The sequence below is a fragment of the Podarcis melisellensis genome (genome assembly GCF_964234715.1).
Source record: "Podarcis melisellensis genome assembly, chromosome: 9".
Classification (NCBI taxonomy): Eukaryota; Metazoa; Chordata; class Lepidosauria; order Squamata; family Lacertidae; genus Podarcis; species Podarcis melisellensis.
Window position 1 is genome coordinate 2,769,365 of NC_138541.1, and position 19,931 is coordinate 2,789,295.

The window sequence follows — 19,931 nt, forward strand, 5'->3', positions numbered from 1 at the left end:
GATTCTGAGTCAGGAGGAGGAAGCCTCCTACCTACCTTCTGAAACTTTTTTGTATAGAAAACAATGAGTCCCTGCTCTGTGTGAGAGAAGTTGGAAGTCCCTGGTCTGATCACACTTAAGTGAGCCTCTCTGGAACTCCACAGCCCTGCTGGGCTCACACTAATACCCCCATACCCCTCCTCAGTCATATTCAAGATGATAGGGAGGAATACACAAGAGGATTTTTTTTTTTACATTTTTTAAAGCACAAAATGTTGGAAACCACAGAAGGGAAGAGGAGAAGACACAGGAGATGGACCAAAACAACTCTTAAGGACAGGAGAACACTATGGGACTAATCCAGGCATTCAAAGAAGTTAAGCAAAGAAGGTGTAATTGGAAAAAGGAGTGAAATTGCTTGTTTGGATCTCAATATCTTGTTTAGAGATAGGATGCTAGGTACACAGAGTTGCCTAGCAACAGCACACCACCAAAAGTCAGGCTTGCTGACTTATCCAACCTCACTTTTTCTCAGGAATGTGCGTATGAGCAGAAACTGGTTTAGAAGTCAAGTCTGCATTGCATTCTGTAATCTGGGGGCAACAGGGCGAGAGTCTGTGAGTAACTGTGTTTGGTGGGTTTTACACAGCTTAGTGTGAGCTAGCATGGTAAAGAGCTGGTGGATCTCTCTGTATATTTGTTTCTTTACTTCTAAGACCAGAAGAACTGTATTACACTAGTTAGTACATTTATCTTTGTCTTGTGAGACAATAAACACTTTATACTTAGAACTGAACTGAGTGGGACAGAGGTTTTTCTTAACCAGGAACAGCTGGAAGACTGCTGGAGCTGTGGATTCACTGTTGACCCCACTGGTCGAAGTGTGGTGAAGTACTAACTGATAGCGGGCCCATGCCTGGCAGGTTATGAGCCAACAGACGTCTGGAAGTCGTAATATAGAACAAGACAATGGAAACTGTCACACTCACAGGAAGACCAATTCTCTCAGAAATAAAGAGGAGAGAGACACCACTGCTCTGACTGCAGGCAGGGTTGGTCTGGGGGAAGTGGGGCGACTCCTCCCCTAGAGAGGCCACGAAGACCCTTCCTGTTGCCAATAGGGGGAGTCATCCCTAAGAAGAGTGTTGTGTTCCCCTCCCCGCCCCCCATCTGGTAAAATGTTTCCCTCTAGCAGGTATACTAAATCAATCTTCCTCCAACGCAACCTGTTGGTTAGGGCTGATGGCACCTAGAAGGCACTGGGTTGGGGAAGGCTGTATTGGATTAATTATTGCAACAGAAGGTGGGCTACGACTGAGTCCTCCTTGCTTTATTTTCCAGGAGTTTCCATTATCTGAGGTTGCAAAATCAGGTCACCTGAGGATGCAGGATTGACAAAGGGCTTTTGAGTGCTGGTGTCAGAGACCTAATCTCTTCCATGCCCTTAATTCCATAATCTGGAAAATTGACCATGGCTTCTATTAAAGGTGGGTTGATTCATTGTCCACGAAGAGTTTTAATTGAACCATCGTTTATCGGGCTTCTTCTTACATATGCTTCTTTTTTGATCAAGACGGGGAAAGTTCTCCCAACATCGCAGTGGTGTTGCACACTTTGCTTTTATTGCACCGACTGGTTTATAAAGGTGGTTGTCTGGCTTACCGACTACCCAATAACTGAAAAGAAAAGGAAGCACAAATCAATGAGTCAGTGAGAAGCAAATTATTATTATTATTATTATTGTTGCTGTTGTTGTTATTAATTTATTTATACCCCACACATCTGGCTTGGTGTCCCTATCCATCAACATGGGGTGTGTACTTTATTTCAGCATTAAGAGATCTCCCCCTCTCAGAATCCTCAGATTCCAGGGCATTAAATGAAGCTGGTCTGAAAAAAGAAAAGGCTTCTTAACACAGCATGGAGTTAACCTGTGGAACTCACTTCAACAGGAGGTGGTGATGGCCACCAACGTGGAAGGCTTTAAAGCAGAGGCTCCCAAATCTATGTGGCCTACCACCTCCTTTCAGAAAAAAAATTAAAATACTCAGCACCCCCCCCCCCAGGAACCAACCTTTTTAAAGCAAACAAATAAAAGATGCAGTGACAAATTTGCATTCTTTTATGTGTCTGTATTTCTACCCAGTGCTATTTTTCTAGAAAAAAAGATGCCAGAACTCACCATGAATGCCTCCCTCTTTCTCTTTGAATTGCACCCACCTGGGAGGTTCCAGAACTGAGTTCCTGTGAGTTCCCCCTGAAAATGCCCTGTTTCTACCTATATCCTACAACCTAATAAAGATTAAAATTCCATGGAGCGGACCAGAGTTAAGACTGCCGGCTCAGTCCGATCTATACCAGGGGCGGAGCCGGTGCCGCATCCTGCCTGCCATGGGCCAAATAGGCAGGCAGTCTGCGATCCACTTCCTGGGTCTGGGTGAAGCCCAAAAGTTCACCCTAGCCTGTGAAAACCTCTCCCCTCCAGTGCAATTGCCAGATCCAGGGGAACTTTTGTTGCCAACCCACAACGGAGCCCAACCTGGCAGTAAGCATCATTACATAACAGATGAATCTTCTCTTCTCTTCTCTTCTCTTCTCTTCTCTTCTCTTCTCTTCTCTTCTCTTCTCTTCTCTTCCACCCCACTTATTATTATTCAACGCCCCCCTTGGATCGTTCCAGTGCCCCCAGTAGGCGGTATCGCACACTAGGGAAACACGGCTTTTAAGAAAGATGACTTCTAGTGTTATGAGAGTAGGAGAAAGCCTTTTCTCTATTCTCTTTCTCCACACTCATTAGTTCTGAGTGGACATAGGATCCTGCGGTTCTAGTAGATTCTTCATTCTGTTAGCCAGAGCTAACTGGGGTGATGATGGTGGAAAGCAACAATAACCAATGAACGATACTATGGAACACAGCAAGCCTTGTGTACCTGCATTCCTACACTTTAGCAAACATTTAAGAAGCAGTAGAATTCCTCACACTTATGTTTTCTTCTCTGTTCAAAGAGGCAAACTATCATATTTTAACAAGGTGAGGTCAAAAAGCATTGCTTGGTCTTCCAAAAAATGGAGAGGATCAAAACTGAGGGGGAGGCAAAGGGGACATGCTGTCGCCACCCTGCTCTAGTCATGGACTGGTCATGCTGTTCGGATGCCTGATTATCGTCTTCCAAAGTAACTACTCTATTCCGAATTTAAAAATGGAAAGTGTAATGCCAGTGGCCAACAACAGAGGTTTAAAGACTCTCAAGGCAAATATTAAAAAATGTAGTATAAACACCAACAATTGGGAATCACTGGCCTGTGAGCACTCCAGTTGAACAGCCTTTACTAAAGGTGTCATGGACTTTGAAGACACTCAAACTCAGGACAAAAGGGAGAAACGTGCTAAGAGGAAGGCACGTTTGGCAAACCCTCACCGTGATCAACTCCTGCCAGGAAACCTATGTCCTCACGTGTGGATCCACTTACGGACTCACTGTTAAGACTGTGTTCATGGAAGACAATCTTACACGGCTATAAGAAGATGAAGAACTGGGGTGTTTTGAAGGACTACATTGTCCATGTACATGGTGAGGGTGGAGAGAGACTGTGAGAAGGCATGGGTGAGGGGGCATTTGGCTATGTGGAGTCCTAGGTGGCTGGTGCCCATAAGCAGTGGCAGAGTGGAAGGCAAGGAGACTAACCATATATGGAGCCAGCGACTGGAAGAACCACCGCCACCCCACCCCAGATTGGTTGTAGGAATAAGAAGGCTGAGGACAGACTGCGGTTGGTGAGGCACATTCGCCCTACTGGACCAGCCATATGGGGCGATTTCTTGTCTCAGTGTAGAAGCCCTTCATTGTTGAGCATGAAACTACTATCAAGCCCCGTCAAACTACGCAGCATTACCATTTCTGATGAAGCTGGACAATATAATATTGCTTCCATCCTACAAAACTGCCTTTCTGACATGGGACATAAAATGCAATGGAAATAAAATACTGTGCTGGGTTCTAGATGCAGGCAAAGGACAGGAAGAGCTTTCAAAGAAGAGCAAAAAACAAATTCTTAGCAAAGTTTCTACAATACAATAAACAGAGAAATGTTGCTTCAAGACTCACTATCGTGGTGGGTAAGTGTTATCTATCCATTTCCATCCAACGTAATGACGGAGCCCAATCCAGAAGTCATGCTGTTCGTTTTGAATTGCATTTTCCAGGAACTCCTGCTAAAAGCACAATCAGAAAGTCTTTCCTAGGAATAAGAGGCCAGAATCTCCTCTCAGGTCATCCCCAGACTGTGGCCCCATCTGCACTGTGAAGTATCATACCACTTTAAACACTCAATGCTTCATCCAAAGCATCCTGGGAACTGTAGGGGTTTTTTTGGGGGGGGCATTTTTTTTATTGATTTTCATTTTTTCTTTACAAATTAGTCACTAATTAAAACAAATTTAACATTTTTCCAAATCTGACTTCCCATAAGTCTTCCTAGACGTTTTAATGATTCTCCTTCATGCTGCATCATATTTCCCGATTACTTCTAGTTTATCTTCAGACTTTACAAATAACCTTACAAAATGCAATATTTTTACTTTTCAAACAGCTCTCTAGCAATCAATTCCTGCACATACATTATTTAACATTTCCAGTTTTGGCCAGTGAGGCTACTTATCAGATTGTCAATCCCTACTAAATCATTAATTAATGTTAATTAAAATAAAACTTCCTCTCCTTCCATATGCATATATAGTAACATAGCAATCCAGTCCAATAATTAGTCTTCTTGCTGCTCAGCTCCTCTGTCCCAAATCACATGTAGTTTGAAGTCTTTTTTTTTAAGATAGGAACTCCAAGGTCAACCATCTTGCTTGGTGTAACTTCCCACCAGTAAGATCATAGCAACCGGCCCATAATATTTAATTTTTTTTGGGGGGGGGAGGAGGACGCCGACACTAACCACATTCTCCTAGATATTTCACAGTTCAAATCCATATTATAGCCTCTCCCCAAATCCAAGATTCTCGAACAGATGTGTCCCACCAATAGAAATCCCAGTTCTCCTTTGTGCAGACAAATCTGCTCCTTTCTAGCCCAGAATCCCAGAATTGTAGAGTTGGAAGGGACCCCGAAGGTCTAACCCCCTGCAATGCAGGAATGTCCTGTCTAAACTCACCGGTGGGGTTTGCTGTTAGCATGTGCAACTAGGCTTCCTCTATCAAGTTGGATCACTTGGGGTTCACTAAGTTCTTATTGTCTGCTCTGTGGGATGTAACCCACTGGTGCAGTCAAATGCAATATTCTTATTTCCATAGCGTGGGCACAAGTGGGGACATCCAGTCAGTGTAACTTCCTGTTCCGCTGGTCTGGAGCATCCTCCCCCTGGATGTGACCTGGGAGATGGGCATGGCCCTGGCTCACTCCATAAAAGAGCAGTCACGCAGCCATCCTCCCTCTCTTGCCGATCTCTTGCTTGCTGCTGTCATGCAGCCATGTTGTTCTCTTAATGTAAATGTTGCTGTCTGCTGGCTTTCAGCCAGCAGCACATGAGCTCAATCTCCATGCGAGATGAACTCACAGATTGTTATGTAACTACTAAAGTAAAGCTTGCCTTTCAGGGATCGAATCGTGAACTGAAATGTGAGTAAACCTCTTGTTATTTCGAAAGGAAAGACTTGTTTCTTTATTCTTGTAAGAGGGATAAAAGGGGACATCAGGAATAATCCATCTGGGCAAGCCAGATTGGATTACTTAACTAAAGAGATTCTGTTATGTACTGAGTTGAATAGGATCCAAAATGCGGCAGTCTGATTGGTCCTAGAACAATGCAGGAGTATGTTTGGTCTGCAGGAGCCACCAAATCCAGCTCCAGATGGAAGTGAAACCACAACCTGATTGGCCTACAGGAGAATTCCGGAATTAGCCAATCACGTGGGGCCTATTGTGTAAATAATGCATTTAAATCAGATACTTTGGGGAAACTTTCATTCCTCCTCACCACTATGAGCTGAATAAAGAGCATGAAATCCACTCTCGACTCTGAGTATATTTCAGATTCAAACAAATCTGCAAACTAGCTTCCTGCTATGTTGAAGGGAATCTGTTCTGCTACATCACTCACTATGCAGGATAACACCAACACAATCCAAGAGTCCAAATTTTAATCTGCGTCACATCTTCATCTTCTTTGAATCCCTTCAGTTTAGGAGGGGAAAAGGCACAGTGGACTTAGAGACTGCTTCAATGGCAGAGGGCTTAGCACCCAGCACCTCACACACCTCTGCTTCCATGGAGGCAGGAACGGGTTCAGGAGATGATCGTGGGTATCTTTTCTCCTTTATATCCCTCAAGGAAGTACGGGAGGCAATTCAGCCTCAGGTTACCCCCCTCCTCTGTGACAGAGTCTTTCTCACGAATGGGAGAGACGCCACTACAGTGGTGCCCCGCAAGACGAATGCCTCGCAAGACGAAAAACCCGCTAGACGAAAGGGTTTTCCGTTCTTCGATGCGCTTCGCAAGACGAATTTCCCTATGGGCCTTTTTCGCAATACGAAAACGTCTTGCGAGTCTTGCGATTTTTTTCGCTTTCCCACCCCTTTTTCTAAGCCGCTAAGCCGCTAATAGCCTTTTAGCCGCTAAGCCTTTAATAGCCGCTAAGCCGCTAAACCGTTAATAGCGCTAATCCGCTAATAGGGTTGCTTCGCAAGACGAAAAAACCGCTAGACGAAGAGACTCGCGGAACGGATTATTTTCGTCTTGCGAGGCACCACTGTATTGGCACAGACTAGAACAGGAAGTTAGGAGCTGTAATTTCTAGTTTGGTGCTGAGAGTTGTTAGTTGTTAGGAGGGCTCTTTTCTCCCTCAAAGTGGGTTATCTATCCATCCCACTTCCCACAGAACTCTGGGAATTGTAACACTGTGAGGGGAATAGGAGGTCTGCTAAAAAAGCTCTCAGTATCTTTAACAAACTTCCCAGGATCCTTTGGGGGATGCCATGACTGTCATGCTTTAAATGTATACTGCAGCTATGGCCAAAGTATCTTGCCCAGGAAGGCTTAAAACCATCAAATTGCAAAGGATTATTCATGCCATTTATATATACAGTGTTCAGCTAGCTTACCTCCTCTTTTTCATTTTCAATAATAACCAGTTTGGATTTTTGACTCTCACAAAAGCTGTCTGCCTGACTCCAGTCTACTAGTCCTTCATCAAATAAATAGAGAGCCTCTTGATATATCTGCCACTTTTGATGATTTGAGGTGAGGTCATCTTTGAATACAGCCAGAAATTGGGAAGGGGAGGGGGCGGAGAGAGAGAGGAAAACAAACAAACCAGTTTTAGCTGGACTGAAGGTCTTACAGGTTTTATTATTATTATTACAGTGGTACTTCGGTTTAAGAACAGTCCGATTTAAGAACGATTTGGCTTACGAACTCCGCAAAAACGGAAGTAGTGTCCTGGTTTGAGAACTTTAACTCGGTCAAAGAACGGAATCCAAATGGTGGAAGGGCACTGGCAGCGGGAGGCCTCATTAGGGAAAGCACGCCTTGGTTTCAGAACGGTTTTGGTTTCAGAACAGACTTCCAAAATGGATTTAGTTTGTAAACCGAGGTACCACTGTATTTAAATTAAGTCATGATGAATTACATACTGATATTTCATTACAATCCAGCAAAAGACATGGTAGCTAACACTCTGAAAGATTTGTTCTAATAAAGGACACATTTAGCCAGGTCATTTGTCCTCCTTTTCCTTCCCTGTTCCAATGTTTGCATTCATCAACAGATTGGTAATGCTATGAAGATTGTGTGGCACCCCCAATCTCTGCCGAGCAGTAGCAAGATTTAGGGATGTTCCAGTTGCTTGCCCAGGGTTGTGTTTCCATTGAGAAAATTGAGGAATAGTGGAGGTGAGTGTCGTTAAGAAGTATAGTTTATTTGACACATATTTAGACAAGATGCTTTAGATAAGATTCTTGCATTGCAGGGGTTGGACTAGATTACTGGACTAGATTATGCTTGGGGTTTCTTCCAACTCAACAATTCTATGATTCTGCTTGCAGATAAAGTCTTCAATGGAGGAGGTGCAGAACATTATACCCTGGAGTGTCTCTCATTGCTCTTCTCATACCGGGGTGTGTGTGTGTGTGTGTGTATCTGATCCCTTGCTAAATTTGCCTGTTTGCCCTCTGACGAAGAAATGACCAGTCCATAATTTTAATGGTAGGTTTATTGTAGCTGTGAGAGACAGAATAACAACAGGAAAACCCCCAGAAACTCAGAAGATTCTAGAGGATGGTGGGACCTTTATACCTTCAACAGCTGTTCAGATGAGGGGCTTTCAGGACATTGGGTTCCCCCTATCCTCTGATTTCTCAACATCACCATTTTAGGAATAACTTACTGATTGCAGACTGGACTTCATTTGCTCTGTCAGCCCATATAAGCAATTCACCTGCTAACTTCTCAGCTTCAGCAAGTATTTCAGAATCTGAAAGGTTTGGATAATTCAGGTCAGTGAGATATCAAACAGCTATTCAACTCTATACAAAGGCTGTTTCCCTATAACTTGTGATGGGCCACATTCTAGCAATCTGGGTGGTCTGTAATCTGCTGAGCATTGATCTGATTAACTGTGCTCTGGAGATCTTAGAACGGTGTTGTTATTCTATTGCTTGTCTGCTAAGAATTCACTTCTGCACCACTTCTGTTTGTTACTCAGGTGTGGGACCACCTTTTAAATAAACCACAGAACTAAGGAAATTATTTCGAGTCCAGCATCCAGATTTAGAGACTCTGTATTTTCATTTAGTTGTACCTTGGATCTCAAACGCCTTGGCTCCTGACCAAATCGGTTCCCAAACGATAAAATCAAATCAGTGTGTATCTGAAGAAGTGTGCATGCACACGAAAGCTCATACCAAGAACTAACTTAGTTGGTCTTTAAGGTGCTACTGGAAGGAATTTTTTTTGTTTTGACTATGGCAGACCAACATGGCTACCTATCTGTAACTGGATCAAATCAGAAGCCGCGCTTTGGTTTCCGAATGTTTTGGAAGTTGAACAGACTTCCGGAACAGATTCCAATTGACTTCCAAGATACGTTTGTATTTTATTTATCTATTGCAATAGGACAGAGCTCAACCCAAGGTGCTAGTTGAGAAGGTCTGTCAAGAGGCGCTTCAGAATAAAAGCTTATATTGTAGTTCAAACACAGCAAACAAAGAGTCACCAAACATCTTCTCATACGTCAGGAAAGGTTACAAGCCATGGGATAGAAAACATGTATAGTGTCTTCCTGCTCTCCACTTCCCCCACTATCACCTTGGGGTTGCCCAGAAGTGCCTAGGCCTTTTGCTCTTTTTAGATATTGAATGTCCCACTTTGCTCTGGCCACCTAGTCTATGATCAGTCTTTAATAACATTCCTCCATTTGTCTTTCAGGAAACCTCCAAGGATTTCTGCTTAACACCCTAACTCATAGGAAAACATCCTGCCATTTGTGCTGCTTTCAGGGTCAGATAAAGAGACTCACAAATGGAGAACTCGCAGAAATCAAGCCTCATACATATTAAAAGGTTAAATGCAATTAATATGAAACACTGAAACATTATTTAAATAAAATATATACACCCGGGGTCTTTAATTCTTATATCAATTAGTACTGAGAATAAAATTGCTTGCCTCTGCAATTGCTTTGATGTGACATTGTTTATATATTATCTATTTTTAAAATTTCTATACTGCTTTACATTTTTAAGAAAATATCAAAGGATTTACAGCATATTGAATCAATAAAACATAAATAAAACAATCTGAAGAAAGTAAAATATAGAGTATACAGTCAAAGCAATGTGACAGAAAAGTAAAATATTATCTTAAAGATTTCAGAATAAAACATTACAAAGGAGGTCAACTACAGAATACATATTTAACATAGTAGGGCTGGTGAGTGTGGGCCTTGCCCCATGGCCAGGTGGAAAGGGTCTTGCAGGAGCGGCCTTCATGCCTCACAGCCGGGCGATGTTCCTCCAGCCTCATGAGGAGCCTCTTCAGTGGGGCTGGTGAGTGTGGGCTCTGCCCCCTGGGCCAGGTTAAAAGGGCCTTAGAGAGGTCTTGTGAATTATCCAACACTCATAGCTGTCAATTTTTCCCTTTTTTAAAGGGAAATTCCCTTATTCCGAATAGGATTCCTCGCAAGAAAAAGGAAAAGTTGGCAGCTATGTCCAACACTGCATCCTGCCCTGTACTTTGTGGTTAATTTTGGATGAAGACATGAGCAAAGTGCTTGCACTAACGCACTCAGCAGTATGCTCTCTTTCCTGCTCTTCTTTCTGGCTAGTTAAAGCTGGGGGGGGGGGGAACAGTGGCATCTGACTCCAGGGTGTGCACATTGTGGTCTTCTTGTTGGGCTAAGTGCAGTTCAGGTTGGTTGTTGGGTGCCATGGCACTTGGATCATTTTGCAGGTCTTAGAATGGAGTCTTGCTGGTGTTCTGGTTTGGGGCTGAACCATTGTCTTCTGGGTACAAGAACTCCAGCACAGCTGAGAATTAGCAAGTGGGCCAAAGTTCAACTTGTAAGCCGGACCTAGGTGCAAGGGAACCCTGCCCTTCTGTGGTTTTCAGCAACTGGTATTCAAAGACATACTTCCATTAAGAGTGGAAGAACCTAGTCATTGTGGCTGGTGCCAGAATGATTAGCTGTGCTGCCGGTCTAGTGTGGACAGGAACATCTGGGATAGATTGTGGAGGCATAAAATCGAAAAAAAGCTCATGTTTGGCTGAAGATGCAGAAACAGTGTCTCCGCATACACTGTTCTGTTAGATTTATTGCGGCCATTGGCCCATATCGAAAACAATACATCAAAATTTATCCATAAACAATACAATTTAAACAGTTCCAAGTTAAAACACCCATATAAAACCAATTTTACTTCAGTTAAGTAAACACTATACACAATAAGCTCCCTCTATGTAAACCGCAATTCAAATCCCTCAGATTTTGGGGGGTATGCGTCTTAGTTCTGGCACTTATTAATGGTTCTTAAGTTTAGCTAAGCTGTCAGAGTCATACAGTGATCCATTTCTCCTCTTTTGAAATAAAACATTAATCAGGTATCTAGCGACTGCAAGGGATCTATTTGTATCTTCGTCGTTTAATAAGTATATTATTTGGGCTTCCTGAGGTCCGTCAGCAATTCTCGATAAATATGGGGCCAGAAACTTGGACCGTGAAGCCGAATGTAATGGACAACAGAAGATTATATGATATAACGATTCTATAGATCCACTTTTACAGTCACAGAGGAGTGAGATCTGTCCGTTGGAGAGTCTGTTACCCAACACGTTTGATGGGAAAACATTGAATCTAGCCTTTATAAAGGCATACCTGTGCGTCACCACAGATAAGGTAGTTTCAGAGTGAAACTGGGTTGGAAATAGCAAAAAAGGTTAAGTACCTGGGGGTAAATTTAAGATCTAAAAATGCGAATTTATTTAAAGATAACTATGAAAAATGCTGGTCAGAAGTAAAAAAAGATCTAGATATATGGTCTAGGCTGAAACTTTCCTTGTTAGGCCGAATTGCTGTTATCAAGATGAATATATTGCCAAGAATGCTGTTCTTATTTCAGACGTTGCAGATCCTAGACAAAATGGACTGCTTCAAGAAGTGGCAGAAAGATATATCTAAATTTGTCTGGCAGGGCAAAAAGCCCAGAATAAAATTTAAGATTTTAACTGATGCAAAAGATAGAGGGGGCTTCGCCCTGCCAGACTTAAGACTTTATTATGAATCAGCAGCTTTTTGCTGGCTGAAGCAATGGCTACTTCTGGAAGACACAGACATTTTGGATCTGGAAGGATATGACAATAGTTTTGGTTGGCATGCATATTTGTGGTATGACAAGGTAAAGGTGTATAAAAGCTTTAAAAACCATATTGTCAGGAAAGCATTGTATAATGTTTGGAATAGATATAAGGACCTATTGGAAAGTAAAACCCCCAGGTGGTTGTCACCAATGGAAGCGAAGGCAGTGAAAAAACTTAACATGGACTCTAACTGGCCTAAATATTGTGAAATTTTAGAATATGATGGTGAAAAATTGAAGCTTCAAAGTTTTGAGAAGCTAAAGCATAAAGTTCGAGATTGGTTACATTATCGTCAGATAAATGAGACATTTAAGCAGGACAGGAAACTTGGTTTTCAGAAGGAGAGGTCAAAGTTAGAAACAGAATTGTTAGAATCCAATACTAAGAATTTATCTAAAATGTATAATTTGCTGCTGAAATGGAACACACAGGATGAAATGGTGAAATCAGCTATGATTAAATGGGCACAGGACATCGGTCATGATATTATGTTTGCTGACTGGGAACAGTTATGGACCACCGGTATCAAATTTACGGCATGTAGTGCCTTGAAAGAGAACATAATGAAAATGATCTATAGGTGGTACATGACCCCAGTCAAACTTGCAAAGATCTATCATCTGCCCAATAATAAATGCTGGAAATGTAACGAGACTGAAGGCACTTTTTATCATCTTTGGTGGACCTGCCCAAAGATTAAGGCCTACTGGGAAATGATCTATAATGAAATTAAGAAAGTCCTTAAGTGGACATTTGCAAAGAAACCGGAGGCTTTTCTCTTGGGCATGGTCGGCCAATTGGTACCAAAGAAGGATAAGACATTTTTTATGTATGCAACCACAGCAGCAAGAATTCTGTTGGCAAAGTATTGGAAGATGCAAGAACTACCTACTCTGGAAGAATGGCAGACGAAGGTGACGGAATATATGGGATTGGCAGAGATGACCGGCAGAATCCGTGACCAGAGGAAAGAGACAGTGGAAGAGGACTGGAGAAAATTTAAAATATATCTCAAAAATTATTGTAAAATTGTGGACTGATAAGATGTCAAGGGGTAAGAAATAAAGAATTACAGCTGTAAATGTTAAACTTTAAGCAAATTTAAAGGGGACTTGATTAAAAATTGACTGAAGAGTTGCTTGAAAAAATGGCAAAATAAGGATGTGGCGAAAGGAAGGTATGGGGAAGTCAAATTTTTGTTGTATGTTTTTGATGTTTGTGTTTTGTTCTGTATTGTCTTTTATATGTGTAAAAGACCAATAATTTTTTTTTTTAAAAAAACAACAACAGATAAGGTAGTTAAATAAGATGGAAGTTTCGTTGGTGGTGTTAAGCCAAGGTTTATCGGCGAACAGGTGCCACCACCTGTCGCAATATTAAATTGTAAATCCATCTCCTCTAATTTGTGAGTTATAATTCTCTTGGCAGAAATCAAATCCAATTTTAATAGCTCAGATGGAAATAGTCCCAGGGACACAAGTTTCCCATGTATTATTTTTGCCCAGGGGCTAGGGAAGTAATCTCTCCAGAAACACTGTATCAAGCCTCCAAATACACATGAACACTCTAATGCAGACACAGCCTACATGGTCTCTTCAGCAAACATGGGCTCCCAGTTTTGTCCCTGTTGAATGCTATGAATGGTGATATGAGCTGGGGGCCCAGCATTTCCAGAAGGCAAGTGGTAAGTGAGAGGATGGAACTTCTTCCACCTACTACTATCCTACTGTAGTCCAGCCACTTCACAGTGACTTTTCTTCAAGGGGCTGGGAAGAAGCTCTGCTATGGGGCAATACCCCCTGCTGGAGCTGGGGCAAGGAGTGGCCCTAGGTGTATGGACTATAACACCTTACTTACCACTCCTTCCTTGGAGGGATGGTTTCTCTTTGATCATGAAGTCCCTTATAGTTTTCATTGCTAAATCCATATCAGGTGATTTGTGATCCCTTTTATGAATATCTATAGAAGAGTTCGGAGGGAAAGAAATAGTGAGTCAGCTGGTGCGACAGTACCTCCAACCCAGAATTGCTGCGGCTGATTTGGAATCAAGGCTCCCCGTGTGTTAGCAATTTTTTAAGGCTCTTCGCATCTCAAAGCAAAAGTGTTTAATGAAGCATCAGGCAGCAGAGTGGGCAGCATTCCAGTAATAAAACTGCATTAAAATGAAACATGTAAATCACCCTGTGAAGGGTGGTCTATAAATTGAAGACCTCTTTTGTTTGAATTCAGCTGTTCCGACCACTCAGTGAAGCAGACCGTACACTTGTTTTTCTAGGAGGAAAGTGGGACAGGGAGTTGCAAGGTAGGACAGGTGACTGCACAGGTTGCTTCATAATGTTGGCCTAAGAAGTCCCAAAGCAGTTATTGAGGGGCAAGAAACAGGCATTTATTTGAATGGGTGAGATTTAGCCACATCCTTACTTTACGCACTGGAATCAATGGGAGGTAAAAGGGCTTAGCTGTGGTTGGATTATGGTGACACTTTTGAAAGTGTTCTTCATACTGATGTAAAGCCAACCAGGATAACGCTAAAGGCCTACACAGCCTAGACTTACACAGACTAACTGCTCCAAATGCAGCAAAAAACAGGACCAGGCACAGCATCACTACAATAAATGTACCAATGGAAGAGAGAAAGAACTCTTTTATCTCATGCAAAACAGCAGCAAGTTTTCCTTGATGGACAAAAAGAAAGAAAATCTGCTTAAGTATCATGGCTAACTTTTTTGCCTTTTCATTTCAAGTGACAGTAATGGATCCAGAAGTACTCCTTCAGAGTACAGAACAGGCCATATCCCACCCATCTTGTCTAGGGAACCTCCCACTGACTGCACCTCAGTCTTGTCTGGATTAAACATCCGTTTATTGGCTCTCATCCAGTCCATTACTGAGGCCAGGCATCCGTCTAGTATGTCAACTGCCATACCTGCAAATGTAAAGGAGAGATAGAGCTGTGTGTCATCAGCATTTCTCACAACACACTCCAAAATCTGGATGACCTTCCTCTGCATGGATGATAAAACTGAACTTTGAGGAACCCCATGTTGAAGGCTCCATGGTGCTGATCAGAACTCTTCAAGCACATTCACCTAAGCAGGACTAGAACCGTTGCATAGCAGCGTCGCCCAATCCCAGCTCAGTCAGAAGAGTTTGGATTTGATATCCCACTTTATCACTACCCGAAGGAATCTCAAAGCGGCTAACATTCTCCTTTCCCTTCCTCCCCCACAACAAACACTCTGTGAGGTGAGTGAGGCTGAGAGACTTCAAAGAAGTGTGACTGGCCCAAGGTCACCCAGCAGCTGCATGTGGAGGAGCAGAGACGCGAACCCGGTTCCCCAGATTACAAGACTACCGCTCTTAACCACTACACCACACTGGCTCTCAGTAAGTCCCTCCGGAAGAATACCATAGTTGATGGTAGTGAAAAGCACTGCGAGATCAATGAGGATCAACAGAGCACACTTCTCCTGCCTCTCTCCCAGCAGAGCAAAGGCTGTCCTATTACGAAATAGCTTTAATAAACGAAGTCCCTACAGGATGCTTGGCTTGAGATTATCTTTGTTGCATGCTTATTTAAAGGTTTGTTTCCTCACCTGGGCGAGGAACAGTGGTATAGAGGTAAATCCTTACCACATTGTGGATCAGGGGAGAACACAGCCTGAGGCTGGCATAGCACTAGTTTGCTTGGCTAAAGGAGCCTGTTGGAGTGACAGAGCACGGCTGGCTTTTCTCCAGCCCTTCCCACTACGACTGGTCACACATGCCTCCTGCTGCTCTCCCACTTTTCCTTTCCAGTGTGTTCCTCGTCTAGGCTATGAACCAGTTCTATGTTTGCTGCATACATACCCTTTCTGGGAGGTGGTTTTCGTCTGCGTTTTAGTATTGACCTGGATGCCACATTAGATCTGGAAGAGACATTGGATCTAGAAGCCACATTGGATCTGGAAGCCACATTGGATTTGGAAACTGCATTGGATCTGGAAGCCACACTGGTTCTTGAAGCTGCATTGTGGTGTTGGGTCACATAGTATGTAATTTACTTGAACATCAGCGAAAACTTGCAAATAAACCATTGTTTGATAGCAGCTAAATCCCAGTAGGGTAAATCCCTGAAAAACTTGTAGCTCAGGAGCAAAATCGTAGGCAGTGATGATGCTGCAGGAATTCAGTTTTCAGCTCTACTCTGCCAGACAAATCTCATTTCTTTTTTTTTTAATGGAGTAACAAGCTTGGTGGAACAGGGGAATGATGTGAACATAGTGTATCTTGATTTCAGTAAGGCTTTTGACAAAGTTCCCCATGTTATTCTTGTGAGAAAACTGGTAAAGTGTGGGTGGAATGAGGTAACTGTTAGGGGGATTTGTAGCTGGTTGACTGACTGAACCGAAATAGTGCTCACTAATGGTTCCCTGATTCAGGTAGGAAGCCGTGTTGGTCTGACACAGTCAAAATAAAGAATTAAAAAATAGTCCAGTAGCACCTTAGAGACCAACTAAGTTTGTTCTTGGTATAAGCTTTTGTGTGCATGCATACTTCTTCAGATACACTGAAGGAGAAGTCACCAGACCCTTATATACAGTGGGAGGGTGGGGTGGGGTTTTTCTCAGAATGGTAGTGGGATATGGGTGATTGACTTAATGGGTATGGAAAAACTGTTGATGACTGTTAACAACTGCAATTAGTTCTACAGGAAAAAGCAAGGGATAGTATGCAGATATATAAGGGTCTGGTGACTTCTGCTTCAGTGTATCGAAGAAGTGTGCATGTACACAAAAACTTATACCCTGTACAAACTTAGTTGGTCTCTAAGGTGCTACAGGACTATTTGTTAATGGTTCCTTATCATCCTGGGGAAAAGTGACAAGGGGGGTGCCACAGGATTCTGTCCTGGGCCCGTTGTTGTTCAACAATTTTATAAACCACTTGGATGAAGGAATTGAGGAGATGCTCATCATATTGGCATTATTAATCCAAAAAGTGTGGATGTTTTCAGAACTCACAGGGTTAAAGAGTTCTGTGTGTGACGTCCCTCAATTCCTGACGTGACACAAGAAGACAGCTCATAGTTCTCTTGAAGAACTTCAGATGTTACAGGAGTGTACCAAGGGTTGTAAAATTCGGGAATGTGGAAAACCCCTGAGTTGTAAGGCTTGCAAAAAGGCAAAGGTAAGAGGGTACAGTTACCCCAGGGTGGACAGGGTAACCACAAAACCTTTTGAGCTTGTGCACATAGATCTGTTTGGCCCCATGGCAAAGCCAAGTCTGGGAGGGGCCAGGCATCTGCTCACGATGCAGGATGATTTTAGCCAGGTTTTGTGGTGTTTTGCTATCAAATCCAAGGAAGATGCAGCACAACTGATTAAAAATTGGATTGAGGAGATGGAACTAAGGTTCTCCACCAAGGTGCAAGCAGTCACTAGTGACCGAGGTGCACAGTTTACTGGGTCTGCTTTGCAGAAGTTCTTTCACCAGAAAGGGATACGTCACAACGTGACTTCTCCTCAAAAGAGGGGGGTGGCAGAGCTCAGGAGTGAAGCTCTGGTTAAGGCTACACAGGTGTTGCTGTCAGACTCTGGTTTGCCTCCAAGCTTTTGGGGGGAGGGAATTCGGTATGTGGCATTTACCTGGAATCGGTCCTACAATTCAGTGGTAGGTGACACCCCGTTCTTCATGCTTCACGGAAGGAAACCCCAGATTCATTTTCTCCGTTCGTTTGGGTCACCGGCCTCGGTGCCAGTGCCAAAGGCGTTGCAAAAGCCAGGTGGACCCAAGTTCCAGAAAATGATTTTCTGTGGGTATGAGCCAGCCACTAAAGGCTGGAGATTTGCATATCCAGAAGGTGATCTGAGCAAGCTTCTGGTCAGTAAACGTGCTGAATTCTATGAGCAGGATGGTTGGTCAAAGACTCCTGCAAGGCGTGATGTTCTCTCAGAATGTCTGTCTGAGGATGAGGATGAGGGAGAGCCAGGGGCTGATCCTGTTGAGGACCAGGTCACGGACCAGGGTCAAGAACAGGGTGAGGCGTCTCCACAGGTTGCTAAGGGGGAGCCCAAGAGTGAGCCTGCGTCTCCTGTTAGCGTAATGCAGAGAATTCGAAGACGCTTTAAGTCAGAGGGGGAATCCCGTGATGAAGAGGATACACCTGCTGACCACAGTGAGTCAGAGGAAGTACCTGAGTTTGTGCCCAGGCGGTCCAGTCGCACAACGAAGGGCATTCCACCTGAGAGGTATCAGGCCACAGGTGTGTGGGTTGGTTTCGCACAGTGTGAACCTGGGAGTTGTGAGGAGGTTTCACTGTTACCTGACAAGAATGCCAGGAAGGGGCACAAAAGGTCTGTGAATATAAATGCCCATGTCACCTCAGGAATGGAGGGAAGAGGGGGTGTGGATGTTTTCAGAACTCACAGGGTTAAATAGTTCTGTGTGTGACGTCCCTCAATTCCTGATGTGTGATTTGGAAGGAGGGAGGAGCTTTTCCTCACTGTCTCTTTGTCTCTGAAAGAGACGGCAGCCATGAATGCTAGCAGCCCAGGAGATTCTGAGAAATGCTGATTTATTGTTTTTTACTGCTGTAATAAAGTCTGATAAATAAACACACTAAGGACTGGGTGTGTTTGCATCTTTTACACCGGGACGCAATAGCTCCGCTGTGTTTTACTCTGCACTTAGTGGCATACGGAAGCAGATTGGCGCAGCAGAAAGGGAAACGTGCGGACCAGAGATCGCTGCAAGCAGCTGGGGCTAATTGGATTCGTAAAGCAATTAGCTACGCCACGCCAATTATCCAATAAATAGACTGTTCTTTCAGGGCTCTACCATCGTCATCGATCCCCGGCATTGAATGTGTTGGCCTAGTGTGGGGCTCCGAGGTGAGCTTGGCTGTCTGGCTGGTGTACCGGCCACCTAGCGCACCAGGAGCCACCCTGTCAGGCCTGCTGGAGGCGGTGGCCGGCTGGGCCTTGGAGTTCCCTAACCTATTGGTATTGGGGGACTTCAACATCCATGCTGATGCCATTCCCTCCTCACAGGCTCTGGACCTGGTGTCTTCCATGGCGACACTAGGGCTCTCCCAGTTTGTTTCGGGCCCCACACATCAAGCAGGCCACACGCTGGATTTGATCTTTGGCGCCAAACTGGGAGGGGTAGCTAATGCCATGGAAGACAGAAGTGGGATTTACATAGGTTTTGAAGTTTTTTGAAATATTGTTGCCAAACTTGGCACAAATGTTCCCAGGGTTTGGGAGGTGGTCCTCATCACCATTTAGATACCAGGTTCCATTTTTCTGCCACTTGAGATATCATCCCCAAACTCTGCAGAAAGGAAGGCTCAGGGTCTCCCTCCCAAGATGTAGGTATGGGTACAGGAACTCTGCCTTCCTGTATTGCAATGAAGAGGAAATAGTAAAAACAACTTACGTTCAGTGAATGTCAGGCCTCCCGCCATTTTAACTGCTCATTTGGATTGGTGCCTTATGTCATCCTGCATTCAGAACCATATAAAGGAGTGGACAGTTAGCACAACTTCTATGAAAAAAATTAGTGGTAGAAAACCAAATCAGAGTAGCAGTCTGCAGAAGCTCACCTCTTTTTGTTGACAGGATCTTATTCTTAGCTGCCATCTTATCTCCTCATTTTGAGTGGGGTCTCATCCTGGAGTTCTTCTAAGTGACCATTTAATGGATTAGGCTGTTAAAATGTCTTGAGACAAACCTACTGTTTAAAGATTGGATGCAGGTGGCGCTGTGGGTTAAACCACAGAGCCTAAGGCTTGCTGATCAGAGGGTCGGCGGTTCGAATCCCCGCGATTGGATGAGCCCCGTTGTTTGGTCCCTGCTTCTGCCAGCCCAGCAGTTCGAATGCACATCAAAGTGCAAGTAGATAAATAGGTACCACTCTGGTGGGAAGGTAAACGGCATTTCCATGTGCTGCTCTGGTTCGCCAGAAGTGGCTTAGTCATGCTGGCCACATGACCTGGAAGCTGTACACCAGCTCCCTCGGCCAATAAAGCGAGATGAGCCCTGCAACCCCAGAGTTGTCCACAACTGGACCTAATGGTCAGGAGTCCCTTTACTTTTACTGTTTAAAAACCAGTCA

General features: G+C 43.7%; 2 protein-coding genes across 9 annotated transcripts in view; both read right to left on the reverse strand.

Annotated features, from left to right (window-relative positions):
• Positions 1–1,294: 1,294 nt before the first annotated feature.
• LOC309377693 (secretory phospholipase A2 receptor-like) overlaps positions 1,295–19,931 on the reverse strand; it is a 55,315-nt gene continuing 36,678 nt past the window's right edge. For 3 of the 6 annotated variants that reach the window (XM_081925333.1, XM_081925337.1, XM_081925332.1), the window contains 3 exons: positions 7,085–7,189; positions 4,086–4,192; positions 1,295–1,655 (listed from right to left, as the gene is read on the reverse strand). In XM_081925333.1, coding sequence (XP_081781459.1) covers positions 1,496–1,655; positions 4,086–4,192; positions 7,085–7,189 — 372 coding nt within the window. In that variant the 3' untranslated portion in view covers positions 1,295–1,495. Of the gene's footprint in view, positions 1,656–4,085; positions 4,193–7,084; positions 7,216–19,931 lie in introns of all 6 variants that reach the window. The other 3 variants (XM_081925334.1, XM_081925336.1, XM_081925335.1) reach the window with 3 other exon arrangements.
• LOC309377750 (uncharacterized protein) lies at positions 8,060–19,503 on the reverse strand. 3 transcript variants are annotated; one of them, XM_081925479.1, is made up of 7 exons: positions 19,420–19,503; positions 19,254–19,317; positions 15,684–15,839; positions 14,390–14,440; positions 13,692–13,793; positions 8,349–8,454; positions 8,060–8,075 (listed from the first exon to the last, which is right to left on the reverse strand). In XM_081925479.1, coding segments are annotated over exons 2-7 (444 nt in total). In that variant the 5' UTR covers positions 19,282–19,317; positions 19,420–19,503; the 3' UTR covers positions 8,060–8,074. The 3 variants fall into 3 exon arrangements, with proteins under 3 accessions (XP_081781605.1, XP_081781604.1, XP_081781606.1); XM_081925478.1 differs by having other exon boundaries at positions 14,390–14,509; XM_081925480.1 differs by lacking the exon at positions 14,390–14,440.